The sequence below is a fragment of the Chaetomium strumarium genome (genome assembly GCF_033439665.1).
Source record: "Chaetomium strumarium strain CBS 333.67 chromosome Unknown B0T15scaffold_4, whole genome shotgun sequence".
NCBI lineage: Eukaryota > Fungi > Ascomycota > Sordariomycetes > Sordariales > Chaetomiaceae > Chaetomium > Chaetomium strumarium.
Window position 1 is genome coordinate 3,426,455 of NW_026944432.1, and position 22,359 is coordinate 3,448,813.

The window sequence follows — 22,359 nt, forward strand, 5'->3', positions numbered from 1 at the left end:
ATGATATTGGCTCGTCGCCGAGTGAGCTAGGGGGGAGACCGTCAGCAGGGTACACGATGCCGAATGGGTGGTTCCGTGATGTGTGTACGTTCCGAGCGGGCTATGACGGTGTTAGGAATAGCCTGTACCGCGGAGAATAGTCTGGCCTGCTACTGCTAGGGTGTCCCTGGTCGTCGTCTAAGCCCTCGGCGGGCATAGCGGTCGCGGGCTGGAAGAAGACGGTAGTGGCAAGTTCAAGCGACGGAAACCGAGGGGGTCAGAACCAAGATGAAGAGCGCAGGGAGAAAGAAGCCGTCAGCCGCATGCTGGCCAACTGGTCATCAAGTTCAAGCAAGGAGCCGTGGATGCAACTTGAGGGCCGCTCCACATGTAGAGAGACGTGACATCCAGCTGGGCGGGTCCAGGACGGTGTTGGATGCCGGAACAGGTGTCCATGTCCACAAATATCGGTTCCGAGTTCCGACCTCAGCAGTATGAAAGCTTGGGACTCTGGGAGACATTTCCTTCCGCTCTTAGCTGAGGAACAGGGGCATGTGACATTCTTCGACATCGCACTTTTCCCAACTTTCCTTTGGGAGGTGAGCAGTGGGGACTACGGCTAAACTTCGGAAATGGTAGAATCCGTAATGCAGAGCTGCAGTCAATCCTTGGCTTTGCCAAGTCCGGGGTTCCGAATGTAGGACCCTGGGAAGGACCTGACCTGCGAATCTTTACCTGCCAAGAATGATTTTCTGAGAGGAGCGCTAATTTGTAAAGTTCGAAGCCGATATCACTTGCGGGATCGTGATCAGGCTGACTTGATCAATTCCTGGAGTGAAGGTGGCGCCTTGATTCCACTGGCAGTTGGCTTGTGGTGTTTCCTGGAACGACGCTGAAACGGCGGGCGAATCACGGCGGTTTCCCGAACCCTGGAATCGCGGGCCGTGAGGCGGCAGGCGGGTGCCACTTTTTTCAGGAGATGCGGAGCTGCGGTTCCGACGAACGCCCCACCACGGCCGGTCGGGACCAATTGCGGCGGCTTAAAGCGTGGTGCTTGGTTCAGAATCCATATTGCTCCGGATTTGCGTTCCTTGACAGTCCTGGGCAAGTCCAGAACAACCAACGGCTAGCCGCATGCTCCGCCCGATTGTGCGATTGGGGCTCGAATGCTCTCGTCCAATGCCGTCCATGGCCTTGCGTCCCAGCACTTGACATTGACCCCCACTGCACGGGAGCCTGCCCCACCCTCCGCACGATTGGATTCTCAGTGCTCCTCCCACGCGGACACCTGGTCGCTCCTGGTATGTATTGTAGGTAGGTAGCATGGCTCGAGCGTCGAGCATGGCTCACCAGAGTCGCCACACGGTTCAGCGGCCCTGGGAGTCGCTGGAACTCACAGCGTCGCATATCTCATCAGCTAGGGTCTGGCAGTGTCTGGGCCTGGCATCTAGCTCCCGGATCCCGCACTGGACAGGTATCCACAGTCATCCCGAGATAGGCGAATATGTAGGTTAGGTTACGGAGCTCTCTGTACACATCTGCCGCTGCCGTCGAGCATGAAGCACCAAGTCCCACCGCGCCGCGAGCCGCAGCTGCTAGCGGAGACAGATGTGCCGAGCCCTTCGTCTCTTCGGCCGGCGGTCTGGGTCCTCCTCTCGGGAAAACTGCGGGTGTCGTTGGCGAGAAGGCTTAGCGGTTCCGGCGCAGGGCGAGCAGGTGTCTGGCATTCTGCCTAAAAGAGACGATAACGGGGGGGGGGCTCCTTTATATTGATGCCCTTCGCCGTTCCGACGCCTTGGCTGGGCCGACATCCAAATGCCTGGGCTATCGGACTGTTCGGCTCTGGCATCTGGTATCCATCCATTGGACTGACAACAGCCCACCTTATCAAGGGTGCGTGCCCATCCCATTCCTGACCAAAGACACAAGAGGAGGCAACCGTATGTTTGTTTGGTGAGAGAGACCAACGGAAAAGGGGGATCTCCAGTGCATCCGGCCGAGGTTTTGCCTTGAAAAGCCCGTATAATTAGAGCAGCGTGCACCCTTCCGGGTTCCGGACGAGCCTCGCCCACCACCCCGATGCAGTACGACCACGACGACTTGCAGACAAATCGATGGTTTAAGGGACAGGATGTCGGGATCAGCAAGCGGCGCCGCCGTGTCTGTCGGGACGAGAGCGTCGCCAGCGGGAGGCGGAGTGGACGTGGTGATGGGAGGAACTTCGACAGCGACAGCTGCAGAAGCCGTAGCCACAGCGGCAGCCGCAGCCGCAGTGGCAGCGCCGACAACGATCGTCAGCGCGAGTCTGTTGGCGACAGTTGGCAGCATTCATAGCGCAAACAGTCTTACTGACAGGGGTGGTGAGCCACGATCGCGGTGCAGCCAATGCGGGCGCCGGCGCACAGCGTGCCACCACCTCCCGAATCAGCAGGGCCTCCAGCAGCCCGCCTCCCCATCTTCCTCCACAACTGCCATTATTGCCAACGGAACCCTCAGCGCCGCTCCGTCGCCCTTGCACCAGCGACCCCGCAGAATCTCCAAGCTAAGACACCGTGCTTTAACCGCCACCACTGCCACTCACACAAATGCCGCCGCCGCCTCCGTTACCTTCTCTGCGGATGACAACCCCAGCAGCAGCGCCAGCAGAGGCAGCAGCAGCAGGAGCAACAGTAGCACCTCCATCACCCCGGGAAGCAGCGACAGCAGCCTCGCCATGGAACCCCCCGTGCTCTCGTTTTACGGCAAGGAGCCCGTGCCGCTGCCCTCGCGCTTTGCTCAAATAAAGCGCAGTCTTGTCGAGGGCCACGAAAAAGAGCTCGAGGCGTCCTGGGCCCGTCTGATCGAGGCGCTGAAGGGCGACATGGACGAGATTGCGTCCAAGGGCTCCAGGTTGACCCCGACCATCAATTTTAGCGATATGCACGACCCGGACGCCCGGGCCGCATTCTCACGCGACCTCAAGCGCTACGGGCTGGGGCTGGTCCGCGGGGTCGTGCCCCGCGCCGATGCACAGTTCGCCATCGACGAGACGGTCAAGTACCTCGAGAAACAGACCGACTTCAAAGAGCCGCCGCCACAAGACCCGACATGTTTCGACTTCTTCTGGACCCCGGCGCAGGTGCGCACGCGGGCGCATCCCCGCGTTTTGGAAGCGCAGCGGTTCGCCATGTCTCTGTGGGACAACAACGCCGACGACCGCATGGCCATCCGGTTTCCCATTGCCTACGGGGATCGTCTGCGCATTCACGGCGCGAACATTGGGGGCGTGGGACCTGACGCGCCCAAAAAGGGCAAGGAAGTGGACAAGTCGGACACGCCTGCCACTGACGATGTCGACGACGACGGCTTCGCGGCGCACAAGGCGGCGGCGGAATTGTTAGGTGACTTCACATCGTCCACCGTCATCGCGCAGGTGGACAATGGTAGTCTCGAGCGGTGGGAACCAGACGGGTACGGCCGAGGCGGCACCTACGATGCCGTCTTCCGGGGCGAGTGGGAGAAGTACGACCCGTGGGATCCCACCTACCGCGTAAGCGCGACCCCGGATCTCTACAACGGCTACGGCGCGTGCAGCATCTTCCGCATGTACCAGGGCGTCGTGGCCCTGAGCACCATCGAGCCGGGCCTGATCCGCCTCCTCCCCAGCCCCAAACTCGCCACCGCCTACTTCCTCCTCCGCCCCTTTTTCTCCCCAAAAACCAAGCCCCCGGAGCGCCGCGATGGCCCCGAATGGGAGGCCTTCCTAGACCCCTCGAACTGGGCCCTGGACAAGGAACAGTCCACCATCATCCACGGCGCCGTGCCCGGCCACGCGCAGCGCCTGACCGAGCTCTGGCACCCGCACCTCCACCTCCGCCGCACCCTCGTCACCATCCCCACGCTGCAGACGGGCGACTACATCGTCTGGCACTCGGACCTCGCTTACCACATCACCTCCAACCCGAACCTCATGGCCAGCCGCGCGCCCACGCCCCCGCCCGAGAGCGAGGGCGACGCCAACGCCCCTGCCGGCCGCCCGGTCTCGATCCTCGTCTACGTCCCCGCCGCGCCGCTGACCCAGACCAACGCGCTGTACCTCGCCCGCCAACGGAAGACCTTCCAGCGCGGGCATCCCGGGCCGGACTTCGACTCAACCGGCAGCGGCCTGGGCAGCGAGGCCACGCACATCGGGCGTCCGACCGAGACGGATATCGCCGAGGTGGGCGGGCCGGCTGGGCTGCAGGCCATGGGGCTCGCGCCGTTCGATGTGGCGCCTACCCCGCCGACGGTGGGGGATGAGGATGTCAAGGAGGGGAGTAAACATGCGGATGGTAGGGGTAAGAAGGGGGATGGGGAGGGGGAGGGGGAGGAGGAGGAGGATGTGGAGATGGGGATGGGGATGGATAATGGCGGTTCAAATCCGTCGTCGTCGTCAACATCAATGACGAGGGCCGAGGCGGAGGTGGCAAGACTGGCGAACATCATTCTGTTTCCGGACAGGTACGACTTCTACATGGCCAAGCGGAACGGGAACGGTACCAAGAGGAGTAAAGTCGTCAGGGTAGACAGGAAACCGGAGGGGAAGGCGGATGTGAAAGAGGAGAAGAAGAGGTAACAGTTGAGGTCGTTGGCGGGGCGGGTGGGCTACATTTTTTTTGATCGTGCTTACAGGGTGTTATAGAGGAGATGTCATACCCCTGAGTGTTTTGTGCAGACGGGAAAGAGGAGGGATTGCTGCCCGTTAACGCTGGGCACAATATGGGCCGTCGGTTGGGGATGGCTACGGCATGCTGTTTTGTTTGGTTCGGATCCCATTGCACGTGCAATAGCTTCGCTTTTTGAGAGAGAACTTTGTATAAACGAGATTGCGTCTGCCTCTGTTAGCAGACGACACAAGAGAGAATCTTCATGGAAATAGCTGCTTGGCGACGGACTCGCTGTTGTTGACAGTGACACATCCATTGGTTTCGTCATAAGCGCAACATCGACCCCTGAATCCTGCCCTAGTGATTAGCCCTGTGCGAGTGACTGATGATCAGCAAGCGATTCGATCTTCACTGGTCACTCAGGCTCAATCTGGTTAAATAGGTGCGTATATTAAACCGCGGCGGCAAACCAGGCCACTGGGTGGTTTCGTCTTCTCTTATCTCGGCAGGCTTTGACCCGCAGACCGAAGAGAACAGAATCTAACTTGGACATGGCAGGCTGATCATGGAAGGGTTTTCGATTCACAGACCGGCTCACACAGACCATGAAAGTACGAAGCTTTAAAGATGGGTTCTTGGAACTTTGAATAAGATACCATTTTAATGCCATGAACCTATAAGAAGTTTCATGCCCGAGATGGGCTGTATATCATGTCACACCAAAATGAATACGATCTGCTCCTCTTAGAGGTTGAGGCAGTCAGCTACGATATTTAAGGTCATTGCCTAGTAGATGGCCATAACAAGTAAAACAATGATGGGATTGAATCAAGATGAAGGAAGGAAAAAAAAGGAAAGAGGGTAAATGAGAGGAGATAGAAGAAAGGGAGAAAGAACATGTAAAAAATAAACCATGGAAGAAGAACAGAGAGGAGCAATAAAAGACGGAAAGGAAGAAGCAAGTCGTTCGAGCCCGCAAACACTGGGTTCAGCTATGATCGATAGGATCCTTAGCATAATAAAGTTGTTCTGGACCATGACGCAACCCAGGGAAGACCGACAAAGGACATGAAACGCAACTATGAACCATCTAGGGGTTGTTCTATCCAAGGGCGAATGCAACGTTTTTATCCTTCCAAATAACCCCCAAATGAGATCACCCGCTATCAATCTCCGCAGCAAACACCCAGAAACACATCATCCTTGACCTTCTTTCTCTCCGCACCGAACAAATCCGCTACTCCCTCCATAATTCTCACCTACCACCCCTTTTCCAACATCACCACCAACCCTCTCAACACCTTTCTTTTTCGCTCACACCCCACCACTTGGTGTTCAATCACCGGTATATCACATCATCCATGTACCATGTCCATATTCGATGTCCTCAGCAATTCAGTTCCAATATCGATATCCAACCAACCCCAACGGGGCCTACTAACAGTAGAATGGACTGAACCATTCCACTCTTTCAGCTCTCTCAAAGCCACCTTCGTCCTGACCACACCAAGAGGGAGCTACCGCGCAGCCATGACCCGCCTCGCAATAGCCGCAACGCTCAACCACATCCGCCGCATTTTTGTGCCGTGGCTGGGCCAGTATGTCTGCGGGTACGAGTCGCCGCTGGAGGATCTCCGGCTGGCGCGGTCGAATCCCGAGGTTTTTGTTGCTGCCATGCTGGGCGGGACTAGTACTACTACATCTTGGTGGGGGTGGTGGGGGTGGGTGCTGTTTAGTTGTGGGCAGAAGGGCCTTTGGGACATGCTCGGTTCGTACCTTGCTGAGAGGCTACTATGGTTGAGTGCATCTGGTGGTAGTAGTAGTAGAAACGATAAGAAGAGACAGGCCGGCGGTGCAGGGAGCTCGGCGGGGTGTGGTGAAAGCAGAAGCAGGTCGAGGTTGGAGGCTCACGGCAAGAAGAGAACGAGAAAGAGGAACAAAGATGCCAGGACAGAGTTCTACCAAGAGATGATCAAGACGGGGCATCTCGCCTACGCCCTCGCTCGAGTCGAGTATCTCTTCGCCAGGGCGACGAACACAGCGGCGTGGTGTATCGCCTTACACAAACTACTCCTGTCCGGCGGCGAGGCCGAGTACACCGCCCTGGGAATCGCGCTTCAACAGAACTGGACAAGGGTGCCGCTTGCGGCGTGGCTGTTGGGCCGTTCCCTGATGGACGTGGTTTTGCCGCTGCTGCGGGAGGCGCTGTTATATGGGATTCGGGGGCAGCCGGCAGTGTTGATGGCGGTGGTGGGGGTTCTTGGGGGCGTAATAGGGCTGTTGAAGTACCGGAGTACAGTCTATATCGCACTGGAGATCAGTGGTCTGTTCATCTTTGCAGGGTATGTCCTGGCCGGGTTGGTGATGATCGGGGTCGAATGGGTTCTTCGTAGCCTCTATCTACTATATAGACATTATAGAGTATATTGTTATAAATCCTTTGGCTTTACCGAGACCTATAGCCCGACTAGCATTACCTTCGACCGGAGAACCCTTCCAGAGGCAGGACTGCCTGGGTTTCGTCACACGGCGGGAGGTGGAGAAGAGAGGATAGCAGATTATATACGCGAATAAGGGAATTCCTTGAGGAGGCTAGCAAAGCAGTAGCATATAGATAGCGTTGCGGGATGCTCCTACTGGTTAGGGTCGGACGTGGGTCAATCATAGTATTATATTATTAAGGGGTGGATCTATCCCCTTTTATCCTTTAAATTCCTGGAGTGCTTGGACCGTTGGTCAATGTATGTCCTACCGGCGCCTCGACAGCCATGACCTTCGTCAATTTTAGCGAGGTTGGATCAACCAGTTCAACTTTGAGGCTTCGGTTGAGTTGGTTGAAACCATTCCCTCACCTGCTCCTCCCTGCCGGTCTCCTTACCCTGCACCCAGGCAAGCACATCTCCCCCCTCAGCGGGCCGTCATCAGCATGACCACCACAGTACCTTTCTTCCCAAGCGCGGTACCGCGCCGCCCACTCGTCTGCCGTGGGCACCTCCCAAATGTGCTGCGGCAGCGGCAGCGGGCCCGTGGGGAAGTTTTGGCGGGCGTTGGTGGCGTAGTTGAGCGCGTGGACGGTGATGCAAGGCGCGGCGGATGGACTCGTCGAGGATCCAGCTTTGCCAGGCGGAGGGGGAAGGCCCGGAAGGGGTTGGGGAGGTGGGCGGGGACATGCTGCCGAGGGATTTGCTTAGGACGTGCTAGGGGAATAATATAAAACATAACCAGTCAGTGCATGTTGATGCGTAAGAATGGGATAGTAGAGGGGATGGCAGAAGGGAGCGTACCTGCATCAGCCTCAGCGAGATGGGGTCTACGCACTCTGACGCGATGGGCCCGGCGCGGTAGACGCGCATGGATGCGTATTGTAGAACTGCTTGGAGCATCTCGACGTCTTCGCGCGCGGTTTGCATTTTTGAGACCTGAGAATGGGCCATTTCGGTTAGCGGTCTGGACTTAGTAAGGTTCAACGTTTATAGCTCCCGCTAGATGGAGGCCGTGGATTACTTTGAGTTGGATCTGGGCGAGCTGCGCATCGAGCGCTCGGAGAACTACGTCGGATTGTCCTGTCTGGATGGCGTACATGTACAGTTGGCCCACCGTCACTGCTTCTACGAGCGCTGCTGGTCTCTGGCTCATGTCCCAGTCCCGGAAGTGGATAAACAGGGGCTTTCGCAGCCCAGTAACAAAATTATCCACATTGGCATTGAGCACGCTGTCTATGAAGTCGAGTCCCTGCTGTGCCGTCTTCCATTTCTCGCCGAGGAATAGTGACAAATCCTCGAACGGACTTGGTTTTGGACGTGACGCGAGATGTGCATTGCCGTCTAACCTGGGTGTCATGCGTCCTCCAAGGGAGAGCTCGGTGCTGTAACTTGAATAACCTTCATCTAGGAAAGGGAGAAGGTCGGTTTGCCATTCTGCCGGAAGCCAAGTCGGGACAGAAAGGCAGGCTGAGGGGTCGGCTAGGGGGTCACCCTGGCTAAGCGGCCTCCATTCAGGTTGTTGTGATTGTGGCTGCGACAGGTCCGAAGATGGAGTGAGGGGCAGCGTCACGGCATGTGAAGCCGACGGAACAGCGACTTGGTGATTCGGCGTTGAGCGGAGTCCCTCGGAGTTCGAGTTCGGGTACACACACACTAGGCCGTGAACGACACACCTCGAGCAGCTGGGCCGTGCTTGGTCGCACCGGACCTTGGATCGCGAGCATTCAGCACACGCCTTGCGCCGGCTCGAAGGGCGGAATCGGCACCGTAGCCGGTGCCGTTCCAGGGCAGACACTTGGCGGAATCGAGTTCAGCCCAGAGTCCTTGGTTGCAATAGGTAGGTACCTTTGCAAAGGTTGAGATGTTGGGAACTCCATACATACCTGAGGGGAAGGTTCTGTTGCAACTGCTGCAGGAGAGCTCCATGATGGGCGGCAGATATGTTAGGCGAGGGGCCGATACAACGGTAGCCGAAAGCGCGGTGGCACTGTGACTGGGTGGGTTGATGGGTGTCTGGTCGTGTAATTACCGTACTGTACACGTGTAAGCTCCACCGAGACCTGAAATCAAAACCCACCGCTTCAACCAGTCGCATCAACACAACCAGTTTCCACTACTATGTTCTCATACTCGACGTCACCGACCTTGTCGGGCACCCAGGCACCATGGGGTCGTCTAGATAGGAGCAGTACGAGATCCACACCTGCAACGCACCGAGGACGGTTGCCATGAGGCCGAACAGCAGGGCGCAAAGAAGCCCCAGGACCACCAACCAGGTCGCCCAGCGCGCGCTCTTGCGCCTCTCGGACCAGCGCTCGATGCGCGTGACGGGCGTCGGGTTCTCGATCTCCCTCCAGAGCACGTCCAGCCGCTCCGCCCAGTGGGGGTAATTTTTATACAGATCGGCCATGTTTTCGGGATTCCGCGCGTCGCGTGGGCCCTCGTGGCCCCGCGAGAAGACGGAGAAGCCTTCGGCGAAGGCGTGATCCTGCTTCACGGCGTCCCTGAGCATGACCTGCGACGCTTCGTCTGTGCTGGGGAACAGCAGGTTGTAGGTGCTGAGCGTCTCGACCAGCAGATCCGGCGGGAGACAACCCCTGGGTCCAGTCAGCGCGGGTGGGTTGATGCTAATTAACGGTTGTGACGACGGGGCACTCACAGGGCCAGTGCGTCGGCCGTGTTGTGGTCCAGCTCTGGCTTGCTGGCGAGCAGCGCCTTCAGACACATCTTGAGGTAGCAGGGGTAGCGGAACACGTAGACGGTCTTCCAGTCGGCGCCCACGAGCAGCTCCAGGTGGTCCGTCAGCCGGTCAGTCCACTCGATGCGGATGCGGGCATCGGCTGCAAGAGCGTGCGCCGTGATGCGGCCGACGGCGATGGACGTGCTGCGGCGGTCATCGACGGGCGCCGCCCAGCGCGGGTACACGCGATCGACGAAGGCGGCCAGGGTCTCGTCGGGTTTCCACACGGGGTTGAAGACATCGCCGCCAAAGGTTCCCGGCGTTTTGCAGGCAGTCACCAGCATAGTGCGCACGCCGAGATCTAGGGCGGCAGCTGCGCCGTCGGGGGCGGGGATGGCCGTCTTTGGTTTGGTGGCATTCGCCTTGAGCAGCTCAAAGACCTGCAGGGCGTCCTCGTGGGTGCGGATGGGCGGGCGGCTGAAGATGACGGAAGACTTCAGCTCCTGGCGGTAGTACTCAAAGTACGGCGCCATGGAGCTGACGCTCGCGGTGCCCTTGGCGCCAAAGACACCCAGGATGGCACGTTTGGTGTCGTCGTCGAGGTCGCGGCCAAAGTAAGCGACAAGATCCATCCTTAACTATCCCGGTGATCCGCTTAAAACAGGAAACGCCAGGCTTTTACCAGTGACAGTAGAGACCCGTTTCGCACCAAGATCCTCGAGATACGGGTTGCTCAGCTCAGCTGAGCCGTTTCACCCAATCGTGGCGCCGCCGCGGCAATGAGAGCGCCGACAAGACACACAAGACGGGACCAGAGAGTCGGGACTCGGTAGTGGCCCGGTGCGGCTGAATGCCACTGCATGTGCTCTCGCCATTCCCCCACCGCAATCTCCCCTTTGACATCCAACCACACCAACCAAGCCCAGACCCGGAGGGCAGAATGACAGTCGATCATGCTTAACTTGAAGAAGGACGAACGAGAGACGACCACGTGACAATGGCGACCACCGTTGAGGTGCAAGTTGCTGCCGACCCAAAGAACACACATACGGCCATCCTGAACGGCGCGCCGAAAAGCGAGGCACTCTCAACCTGGTGGCGCGAGGTCAGCCGGCTGCGCCTACAGTCGCGGCGCGCGCCCGCTTCTCGTCCGCGCCCTGCCGAACCTACCGTTGACCCAAGGGACATCGATTCGAGCGTTTCCGGCTTGACGTCGGCGTCGGCGTCCGCCACCGTATCTGTCACATCGTCCCACGAGTCGAGTCGAGCGGCGCCACCTGTGCAAACCCCCACTCGACTGGCCGCTGCGGTCGAGACCGGCCTTCTCGATGTCGAAGTGCGCCTCAACATCCAGGAGAAGCTGCAAACACTGGTGCTCGCTTCGGCACTCGGTCTCAAAGCGGACCGCATGGCGGACTTCACCGAGCAAGAAGAGGAAGCGCTGCGCCAGTTCCAAACTGCCTATGATGAGAACCGTGCGATTTGGTTCCGAGGCAAGCGCATGCCGTCCGTCATCTTCGAGCTCGTTGCGCTGCGGAGCAGTGGCACAGGTTCCTCCTCGGGAGGGTGGCCGCAGACGAGCATATGCGTGCGAGGACTGCACTCCGAAGACGACATCAGGAAGTTCCACGCCGTCATGTCTCGAAGCGCCATCAGACGCCTCTACTCCGGGCTGCGGCTCTCGTACGACAAGACTCTAATACAGAGGCCGGCGAGGGAGGTAAACGAAGATTACGACCACCTTCCGGGCTCCCCATGTGAGACGTTGTGCGGCACGCGGCTAGTTACGCGGCGACCAGGACACAGCGTGTGGAGCTCGACGATAGGGGGGATCATTCTAGTCGACGGCGCCCTGTACGCCATGACGTCCTCGCACATGCCAGACGACCACCAAGTTGCATCAACGACCGCCTCTCTCGTCGGGTCCAGCCCCAGCACGCTTATTGGCGCACAATACGATGACGACGTCGAGTCCGCCTTGATTCTCGATCCCCCGTGCCTGTCAGAGTCCGCTAGCGGGGGGGAAAGTCCGCAGAAATGGAAGATCCGGCGCAAACCCCGAGCTTTTTCCGGCCGACCTTGACCGTCCGTGGGCCGACTTTGGAACACGACGAAGACGACTGGCGATTGATTCGGCTGTCGACACACGACTGTCTGCCAAATTCAGTACCACCGGTGCCAGAGCACGCAGGCGCCGCAACAACGAGGTACCTAACTGATTACCTGGAGGGGAAGCCCTTGCGAAGCAAGGTCTCGATACTCGCCGGCTTCAGCGGGCTCTGCCGAGGAACACTGCTCTCCAGTCCCGCCTTCCTCTCCGTCCGTGGTGCCGCCCCGGCCGAGGTCTGGACCGTGGTGCTGGACGGCAGCACCACGCTGCAGGAAGGCGACTCGGGCTCCTGGGTCGTCGACGACCAGCGCCGTTGGGTAGGCACCGTGACGGCCCTGTCAGGACGGGATGCCTACCTGTTTCCAGCCCACGTTCAGCTGCAGCAGATGCGGTCCAGCTTCGAACGCCCCGTCTCCCTGCCGTCGCCACTGCGGTGTTACCTCGAGCTGGCCGCTGATGACTCCTTCCCTGACTTTGAGCGTTATTTTTTCGCAACCCAGGCGCTGACGCCCGAAGTGTTGATCGCCTCGGCATCGGACATGGGCCGTATGGCTCTGACGCTGGCGATCGCCAAGAACAAACTCCCTGAGGACATCCTGAAATCGCTTCTGGGGCCCATGGGTACTCGATTACACACCGCACTCACACACCCAGTTGCATCACAACCATACAGCTGTCTTGGGCACTTCGAGTCCTTCGCCTTGAATCAACTACGAGAAATATATGATTCGATAGTGGCTGAAGGCCGTACGGGGTCGCGTGCCGAGATTCAAATGGTATTTGATGGCGGTTTCGTCAGTCCCAAGCCCCTTGGCACGCCGTCGGACGCCGGGCCCAAGTGGAAGCCTGCCAGCGGTCTTCCACTGGCATGGGACCTGAATCAAGAAACGCCCTCACACATGCCAAACCCGACGGCAATCCATCCACCCGACGACGAAGGTAAGTTCCGTTTCTTCGTTCTTCTACTCGCTGTCCCCTCTCCGTTGCCTACGCTCCTACATATCTGGATTAATCAACACATTTCTAACTGCTCAGTAGCGCCAGACAAACGTAGCATTAGCCGTGCGAGGGTATTTGCCCAAATGTTTGTCGAGTGCATCGTGGCGAGCGGCGTGAGTGCTCTCGCAGGCATGGCTGCCCTAGCCGCCCTCCTGAGCGTGCAGCCCAGTCTGCGTTCAAGCATGCATGAAAGCCTCCCTGCGGCCAACCCGTTCCCCTTTCCGGCGTTGGGGGCGACGGTTGGCTTGTGTCTCGCAGCACCTTTGGTCTTTGCAAACGCTGTCTACACGCTAATGTCATTACTACCCTTGCCCCGTCCTCCCTGGTTCAAGGTTCTCCGCTCCTGGTTCTACCTCTTGGCACTCTTCCCCGTGGGGTTTGTGCGGGCCTTGGTTGCCGTGGTCGTCGTGTCTATCGTGCTATCGATCGATCTATCTGGTCCGTGATGCCCCAGAGCCTCCTTCCTTCACCCCTGGTGTCCGGGATGCCGTGCTGACGCCTAAGCAGACAACACCGGGTTGTACATTGCCGCCCTCGCCGCCGCAGCGCCATTTTTGGCCGACACCGTCTTGAATAGTACGCTGCGTGTGACCCATTTGGTTGGCTGGGACAAAGAGGAGGGGAGCCGGAACCTCTCGCTGGACCATATCATCCCTATATACGCATCGGGCGTGGGCTGGGACGCGCTGGCGGGGTATACCTTCGCGCGCGTCGCGGAGAATTATGGTTAGTGCCGGTTTCCCTTATACAAGATTTTCCAGCTCCGTTTCTTCTTCTTCCTTATTTCCGAGGCACCCAGGAGCAGAGCTGACTGGTCAACTAGGTGTCGGTTTCGTCGACGTCGGAGCGGCAGCTGCGGCAGGCGGGGTCTTCGGCACGCTGCACTACCTCTGGCGACCCCTCGCGCTCGCCACCTTGATGTTGTTCCATCTGTGCTTCCCCACTTCAAAGGAGCAGCGTAAGGAGATGAGGAAGAAAAGGGGATGGCGGGCCCTGCTCCGGGATCCGCCCGGGGTGAGCACGTTTGAGAAGGCCAAGGGGAAAGAACGGGAGACGCCAGCTGCCATTCCTGTCACGGCATTGACACCGCCTCCCATGTCCCAACACAGCCCTGCGGCTCCCTTTGATAGAACTCCCGAAGCGGAAACCGGCTTCCTTGTGGAAATGATACATGGGCTGTACTCCACTGTAGATTAGATAAGCAGCCCCACGATGGATATGACTTGCGGTGGCTTTGCACTGCAAGACTTCCATCACGCATCTTACATTGAACTTCTGAATTGACACATTTTGACCATGATTTGACATCCCCACGATACCGCCCTATTGTCGTGTATCAGGAAAGCTCGTAGAAACATCCTTCTTATACCTACTCTAACAACATATGAGTGGTACGATGGCGATAGCATTGTCGGTCAATAGTAATGAAATCGGTCGATAGATGATAGAGAAATATATAGGTGTAGGAGGAACAGCCTTAGGGTTATTCAGGGGACTGTGATGAAACCCAGGCAGTCCTGCCTTGTGACGACTAGATGCAATTGAACAGGGTCAAGCCGGCTGTTGTTGTCATTCTATTTCGTGAATCTAAGGTTGAGGAAAGGAAAGAGAAGTTCTGAGTCAGTGGCCCAGAACATTACACAAAGATATTCCTGATTTGTGGGTCATGTGACCGGTGCTCCACAACAGCCGTCAATCAGGGAGGTCGTGGGTTCGACCCCCGCCTGGGGTGGCACCCATACCGACCGTGACATGCCTCTAAAAGGGTTCTCCGGTCGAAGGTATCTGCTAGTCGGACTATAGGTCTTGGTAAAGCCAAAAGGTTCATAATAATGCAATTCGCAATGTCTACATAGTAGGTGAAGGCTACTGATTAAATTGGTTACTTACTAAGGAAGCTAGCTATCTAAATGAGTGATAGAATAGTAGTATTATATATAGCTTCCTCTTCTAGGTATCTTTATAGCTAGATTTCCTAGATCGATAGTGTCACGAATCAGTAGATGCAGGCTAGGCTCAATGGCTCTAGTGGGCAACTGACTGTATTGCAAGAATACTGAACTTGCAGAAGGAAGAGTTCTGCAAGTGGAAGATGCGAAGCAGGAAAGTCTAAATACAGGATGTGGGATGTGGGGCACTTGCCAGATATGGAAGGTGGGACATGCGCTCCACAACCAACCAATCATACTGCAAGCATCATGCATGGTACGGTGGCTTCCACCGTCACACTTGCCGTCAGGGAAGATATAATCCACCGAGTGTGACGAAACCGCAGGCAGTCCTACCTCTGAAAGGGTTCGCCGGTCGAAGGTATCTGCTGGTCAGACTGTAGGTCTCAGTGAAGCCAAAAGGTCCACAATAATGCTGTTCGCAATGTCTGCACAGTAGGTGAGGTTACTAATTGTTATTGCTCACTGGAGAACTTCCCAAGTCCTCCAGAATGAATGACTAGCTAACCTATATACTACGGGCTTCCCATAGATCACTGCTTGTCTCTGGTGATCTCTCATACTAGATCACTTTAGATCACTGGTAATCCTCTATGAGCCTTATAGTTAGATCACCAAGCCTTCCCTATGCCAAGCGTGATCCTTTTCTGATTAGTCCGTTCCTGGACCGGAATGATTGGATGCGGGCGCCGCCCGCGGACCATGCAGGTCGGCCCTACTGGCTTCTGCAAGTTAATTCATGACAGTGAGCCGCTCACCGGGATCATCAGTTCCCGATTGATCTTAGTGATCCTGCCGTCCCTGACAGCTATTAGCTCAGGGTCCCAGGGTCGCGCCCTACCCGGCCGTCATATATGGTTAGTTCATAACATTTAGATTAATTAAAGTATAGATAAAGTAAAATAATATCCTATAATGTGGTTGATAAGCGAATGTCATAGATAAGCGAATGTCATACGAATTCGCCCTGACATATCTTCTATCTTTCTTCCCATCTTCCTTTACAATGCAATATAGGTTATAAAAGCAACGAGGACCAGGTGCAACTAGCCCTTCTGGCAATGCAAAATGATCCGAAGTTAAGCACTCGAGCAGCTAGTAGGATCTACAATATAGATTATGAGAAGCTAAGCCGCCGGCAACGCAGTATATAATCACGACGCGATATTCCAGCCAATTCGCGGAAGTTGACCAATCTAGAAGAATTGGTCATTGTTTAATATATCCTCGACCTGGATTCCAAAGGATTTCCTCTCTGCTTATCTAGTATAAAAGATATAGCTAATCAACTATTTGCCGAACGCGATACAGGATGTGTCAGTGTGACGGTGGAACCCACCGTACCATGGCACAGGCCATTGATTGGTCAACCTGGTTGGTGCCCCACCTTCCACATCTGGGCATATGCTCCACATCCTGTATTTAGACTTCTTCGCACCTTGCAGTCTTCGAGGATTCCTTTCCTCCTGCAAGTTCAATATTCTTGCAATGCAGTCAGTTTACCACCAGAGGCTTGACCCTGGCCTTGAACGACGGCCCTCGTGACACCGTTGGCCCAAGGCCTTCCCAAGGCCTTTTTCCTTACTTGCAGCAGCGTGTATCACTGAAACCATGTCTTTCCTATTACTTCTGACGAAGGTTTTTACCCGGCCTGAATGGTATGGTTTTTCCTTTATACATAGCAGTAGAGGGTCCGGCGCGCCTTGTAAATAGCTAGGCATAGCGGAGTAGGAGAATATATATATATATATAAGTATAAACTAGCTATAAATGATTTCTGAATCTTCGTACTAGGCCCTTTAATAGTCGTATTTCCGATTAAAATATATAGTAAGCTCTAGGTACTATTTAACAAAGTTATATACCTAATATATTCTGACTGTCACGAGGGCCGTCGTTTAAGGCCAGGGTCAAGCCTCTGGTGGTAAACTGACTGCATTGCAAGAATATTGAACTTGCAGGAGGAAAGGAATCCTCGAAGACTGCAAGGTGCGAAGAAGTCTAAATACAGGATATGGAGCATGTGCCCAGATATAGAATATAGGGCACCAACCAGGTTGACCAATCAATGGCCTATGCCATAGTACGGTGGGTTCCACCATCACAACCCCCCCCGGAACAGAAGACTCGCCTCGAGTCTTCCAATACAGCCGAATCCACCAAGTACATCATCCACACATACTAATCAATCGTACAAATCGCCGTTATCATCGCCAGAGTCCTCCTTCAGAGCCTTCTTCATCGACTGGGGCTCAGGAACCATATCATACCTCGGTATATCCATAGCTGCAATATCCACCGTGTTCAAATCCATCGGTTCACCCTTGTTGTAATTGGCATTAAAGGGCTTGGGGTTACCGGAACCGTGGTAACGTATATTAAGCTTCTAGAGCATTACGACAAAGCCGTTGTAATCGTCGGGTATAATAACCTGGGCATCGAGCCGGGAGCGGGCTGATTTATTCAAGCCACGACGAAGCATAGCGATCTTGGTATTGTCGGGCCATATATTCGCCTTAGCCGCGTAAAGTAGCCGTTCGAACCAGGCCAGGAAAACCGGAAGCGAATCGTCGTCGGCTTGTTTTAAGGCTTATAGTTTGTCTTCGGCATTGCGTACCTTATTGGGGTCATCGAACAAACGGGCTAGTTGATTGAGCAGGTTCTAGGGGTCGTACTGCTTTGTGTCTTCGGCAACGGCCAACTGCAGTATAACGAGCGCCTGAACCTTGCTATTAAGGCGACCGTACATATAGAAAAACTAGGCTTCCGGAGCTCCTATAGCTTGACCGTCGATACGGAGCTTGGCTTGAATAGCTAGAAACCAGGTATCCCAATAGTAGGTGCTAGAGAATTTGTCGGGGTCGGGGAGGCTCGGCTTAGACTTGCGGGCCGACTTAGTCCTTAAGTCGGTAAGCTCCTTTGTCAAGGCTTGAATCTGGGCTTCGTAGTTCTGAATAACCTACTGCATATGCTGAAGGGGGTCTATCTTGCAGGTCGGTTGTTATTCGTGTTCGTTGTTGAATGCAGGTGCAAGAAAAAGAGGGCTCTTGCAATTCGGGATTCAGCCGGTCGGTCCATATACTTCTAATTACCATACAACCCATATACAGGGAAAGAAGGTCGGAAACTGCCGCGCTTGTAATAAATACCGAAGACCCTTGAAGAAATGGCACTTCCAATTACTACTGTAACCCTTTAGTGCCAGGGAAGGAAGGCCCGAAGTGATAAATAAGGTGAAAAAATTCCGGGTGCCGACGGGGGGCTCTAGGTGCAGGCTCCATAGTTGTTCGAATACGTGGTCAGGCCTCCGCTAAGACGATATACTACGTGCTCGGTCGACTAGGCACGGGTCGGTTCGGAAGGTCGTTATCACGGACCGTATGGGGTGCAATGGTATATATGTGGTTGCACGAGGGAACCAGAAGTGTGGCCCTGCCGCGCGCAGGGAAATACCCTGCGCTGCACAGACCAACCCTGTGGGCCCGACCAGGGCTCCACAACCCTCGTGCCTGAACCCTAACCCTACTCTACGACATGGCACGGGCTATGCCCGTGACACTACCCCGTCCTCCAAAAAGGCCCCCCCTTCCGGGCCGTCGGCCAAATTGGCCAATTCTTACAAAACGACGTTTTCCCTGGTTATACGCCCGGCCTGAGCCGGTCATATAATACCCTTCTTCGCCGACGGACATTCCGTTCTACTGATTCAATTGCCCGCGCGCGCGCATTGAACCCGCTTGCCGCCGCGCCGGTCACCCTGGTTCCGCCTCGCGCGCTCCGTTCCGTACCCTCGACGAGCGCCGTCTTCCTTCCGGCGCCGGCTCCCGCTGCTCCCGCTGCTCCCACGCACACTGTCCCGGTTCCCGTATGCCGTCTCGTGGCGCCGACGACCTTCGTGATGATTCCCTGGTATTACGGCGCGCGACCTACGCCGGGGGTCCCGGCTGGTCCGGGTGGGCGTCATAGTACGCCTAGATCGCATTATTGTAGCTATGCAGGTCTATGGCCGGTTGCCAGGTCGGTTCGTCATAGCCCTCCTACTTTACTAGGTATTGCCAACGGCCGTTGTCCGCCTTACCATAGTCCAGAATGCTCTCGAATCGATATTCCTATACTTCCTCGCCGTTATCGGTTCTTGTAATGACCTTGCCGCGGTTGGCTCGGACGTCTTGCTGTGTTTCTTCCTGCCCGGGCAGTCCGGCTTGGATATAGGGCCTTACCCATGATACATGGAATATATTGAAAACCTTTATGTTGGCCGGTAATTTCAACATCACGGCGTGCGACGATGCCTTCGTAACCTCGAATAGTCCCTCCCAACAGGGTTCTAGCTTCTATAACGGCCGGCCGGTCTTATAATTCTGTATACTCAATATTATACGGTCGCCTACCTGGTAGACTAGCGCGTCATCTCGCCTTTTATTCGCGCCCTCTTCGTAGCGGTCCCGGGCCTGTTTCGAGAGTGCCGTAATATAGTCCCAAACCACCTAGAACCGGGCCGCAATTTCCGATGTGCGGAAGAACTCCTATCGCTGCGGCTCTATGAGATTCGGGGGGCATGGCTTTGCCGGCTTAACGCCTATATATAGGTGGAAGCCGTAATTCGCGTAGAACGGCGATACGCCCGTTGTCTCCGATGCCGTATTATTACCCGCGAATTCGGCTACTAGCAGCCAATCCACCTAGTTATCTTGTGCCTAGTCCATAAATAGCCTTAGGTATTGCTCTAATTCCGCGTTGATACGCTCTGTCTGGCCATTTGTTTGGGGGTGGTAGGCCGACGACGGCCGCAGTATCACCCCCAGTCGTGACGACAGTGCTCTCTAGAAGGTCGATACGAACTATATACCGCGGTCGGAAACAACGGTCTCCGGCGTGCTATACAGGCTATAAACCCTCTCGATGAATCGTTCTACTAGTTCCTCCGCTTCTAGTATAGCCATTAGTATAAAGTGCCATATTTTCGTCAGGCGGTCGACCATAACCACGATATGTTGAAAATCCTAGCCTCTCCTCGTGCACGCAGGCAGCGGTATAATGTAGTCGACCGAGATATCGCGCCATGGCGCCAGTAGTATAGGCAATGGCTTTAAGAAGCCTGCCGGCGCCGCCTTTATAGTCTTTGTTTTATCGCAGAAAAGGCATCCCTTATAGTAGGCGCGCACTGCTTAGCTTATTCCTGGCCACCAGTAACGCCTGTTCATCAAGTCCAAGGTCTTTGTACGGCCCGGGTGCCCCCCCAGCGCCGAGGCGTGCACTCTATAGATCAGTTGAAGGTGTATATTACTATCATCCAGGTCGATGATTATACGGTCCCTGTAGTAGGCCTTGCCAGCCACGGCTCTACACTCTGCAAATGGGACTCTCAAGCGCTTCTTGATCTCCTTCGGCTATACACGCGCTGTTTTATTGGCTAACGCCGCTAGAACGCTATATAGGAACGCCGAGTTCGTATATATATCCGATAGTAGGTCGTCGATATGCTGGCTTACATCGAGTTAGAACATTTGTAATTCTTCGTCTTCGCCGAACGTGGCCGGGTCGAAGCGGTCGGGGTGGATTAGTGGCCTCTTTCTATTATATAGTCTATTATCCTTGACGCCTTGTAGTATGTCCTCTGGTTTCCTGCTTAGCGCGTCGGGCCTTGCGTTTGCCGCGCCCGGTCGGTATACGATACGGAAGTTGAACCGTGAAAGGAACTCTAACCACCTTATATGCCTTGGTGACAGCTGTTTCGTTGTTGCGAAGGTCTATAGGTTCTTATAGTCCGTAATGATGTCAAACCGTTATACCGTGCCCTCGAGTTCTAGGCGCCACTCTTCCAGGGCCTTGATAATGGCTAAGAGCTCCTTATCATAGATATCATAGTTGCATTCCTAGGCGTTATATTTGGCACTGAAATACGCTATAGGGTAAAGCTCGCCGTTGTCGCCTACCTGCGAGAGCGTACCGCCTGCTAACCAGTCCGAGGCGTCGGTTTCTACTATAGTTGGGCGCTCCTAATCGAAGATTCTAAGCACGGGCGCTATTAAAAAGCTTCGTTTTAGTTGCTCAAACGCCAGCTAGCACTCTTCGGTCTAGTTCCATTCGGTTATCTTCTTCGTTAGGTCGTATAATGGCTTGGCCATACCTGTAAAATCGCTGATGAAACGCCTATAGAAGTTCATAAAGCTAAGGAATCGCTATAGCTACTTTCGTATTGTTAGTGCCTCCTATGAAGTAATTGCCGTTACCTTCTCTAGGTCTATTTCCATACCCCCGGGCGTAATAATTAGGCCTAGGTATTTCGTACGTTTGGTATAGAACTTGCACTTGTCAATGTCAATCTATAGGCCCGCGTCGATTAGCCTTTCAAGGACCTCCCGGACCTGTTTCACGTGGTCCTCCATATTCCTAGAGTAGATGAGCACGTCGTTAAGGTAGGCCGTAGTATATTCGTCAAGTGCGTTGTAAAGTAGGTCGTTGATATAGTACTGAAACGTTATAGGCACGCCCTATAGCCTAAACGGCGTCACCAGTGATTCGTATAGCCCGAACCGTATAATGAACGCTGTTAGCCATTCGTGGCCTTCTGCAACGCGTACCCTGTTAAATGCTATAATAACATCGAGCTTTATGAACACCTTTGCCTTATATATGGAATCCAGGGTCTCCCAGATCAGTAGGATAGGGTAACGGCTCTTTATAGTCACGTTATTAACCGCGCGGTAGTCTATACAAATATATACTCCTCCGCCCGGCTTGTGCGCCAGCAATACCGGCGACGCAACGCTCGACTTCGACGGTCGAACAAAGCCTTTTGCCAGGTTGTTATCGAGCTATCTCTTTAATACGCGTAGTTCTATAGGCGAAAGTGGCCTGTTTCGCGCCGAGGGAAGCTTGGTTCCTAGGAGCAATTCGATCTTATAGTCGTACAAGCAGTGCAGTAGTAGGGTGTTGGCTTCTTGCGGTAGGAAGGCTTTATAAAGGTCTCTATATTATGGTGGTAGCCTATTCTTAATATCTTCGGCTATAGGTATCGGCTTGTTTGATTTCTCGAAGAAAATATCCGCGTCCTGCTTAGTGATCTTATAAATGGTTGTATCTTCCATCTATAGGGCTCTAATGAATTCGTGGTACGCTTAGGGAAGCCATTCGGTATAGTCTTCTGGCCGGCCTTCCTTGCGTAATAGACTCCGAAAGAATTCGTCAGGGAGGCGTGGAAAGCGGAGGTCTGGCTTGCCCACTACTAGCTCGAGCTCGGCGAGTGTAGTTCTTATTACTACGACGCCTCTCTCTCTGTATGTGCGAATTATACCGGCCGTGGTTATAAATTCGATGTCCTGATTGTCGAGCTCTTAGTATATGGTTCGCATGCTCGTCGGTATGTACGGGCGGGCCGTTCCTGTACGGCGTGTTCCTGCCGCCGAGGTCGCCAGTGCCGGCTTGCGGTAGCCGGGGAGGTTAGGTATTGGCACTCCCCTCGCCTCCTGCGGAGCCATAGTCCAGCGGGGGCCCTGTTCCAATGCTCTCTTCCTCTATGCCGCGAAACGTG

At 55.2% G+C, this 22,359-nt stretch overlaps 5 protein-coding genes across 5 annotated transcripts; 3 read left to right on the plus strand and 2 right to left on the minus strand.

Annotated features, from left to right (window-relative positions):
• Window positions 1–2,110: 2,110 nt before the first annotated feature.
• B0T15DRAFT_511947 (uncharacterized protein) lies at window positions 2,111–4,573 on the plus strand (the record flags this gene model as incomplete). Its single annotated transcript, XM_062867946.1, has 1 exon — window positions 2,111–4,573. The coding sequence occupies one exon, from the start codon at window positions 2,111–2,113 to the stop codon at window positions 4,571–4,573; it is 2,463 nt and encodes an 820-aa protein (XP_062721879.1).
• Window positions 4,574–6,134: 1,561 nt separating this feature from the next.
• On the plus strand, window positions 6,135–7,178 carry B0T15DRAFT_511948 (uncharacterized protein; the record flags this gene model as incomplete). Its single annotated transcript, XM_062867947.1, has 2 exons — window positions 6,135–6,946; window positions 7,067–7,178. The coding sequence occupies 2 exons, from the start codon at window positions 6,135–6,137 to the stop codon at window positions 7,176–7,178; spliced, it is 924 nt and encodes a 307-aa protein (XP_062721880.1).
• Window positions 7,179–7,251: 73 nt separating this feature from the next.
• B0T15DRAFT_534337 (uncharacterized protein) lies at window positions 7,252–9,037 on the minus strand. The gene is made up of 4 exons (XM_062869433.1): window positions 8,971–9,037; window positions 8,109–8,881; window positions 7,889–8,023; window positions 7,252–7,801 (listed from the first exon to the last, which is right to left on the minus strand). The coding sequence occupies exons 1-4, from the start codon at window positions 9,011–9,013 to the stop codon at window positions 7,526–7,528; spliced, it is 1,227 nt and encodes a 408-aa protein (XP_062721881.1). The 5' UTR covers window positions 9,014–9,037; the 3' UTR covers window positions 7,252–7,525.
• A 253-nt stretch (window positions 9,038–9,290) lies between these two features.
• On the minus strand, window positions 9,291–10,051 carry B0T15DRAFT_372454 (uncharacterized protein; the record flags this gene model as incomplete). The annotated part of the gene is made up of 2 exons (XM_062864212.1): window positions 9,291–9,684; window positions 9,747–10,051. Coding segments are annotated over 2 exons (699 nt in total), but the record flags the coding sequence as incomplete, so codon positions are not given.
• A 713-nt stretch (window positions 10,052–10,764) lies between these two features.
• Window positions 10,765–14,073, plus strand: B0T15DRAFT_511950 (uncharacterized protein; the record flags this gene model as incomplete). The annotated part of the gene is made up of 7 exons (XM_062867948.1): window positions 10,765–11,794; window positions 11,935–12,498; window positions 12,613–12,816; window positions 12,922–12,989; window positions 13,209–13,314; window positions 13,384–13,602; window positions 13,700–14,073. 7 exons carry the CDS (start codon window positions 10,765–10,767, stop codon window positions 14,071–14,073), a joined length of 2,565 nt encoding a protein of 854 aa, XP_062721883.1.
• Between the last annotated feature and the right edge of the window lie 8,286 nt (window positions 14,074–22,359).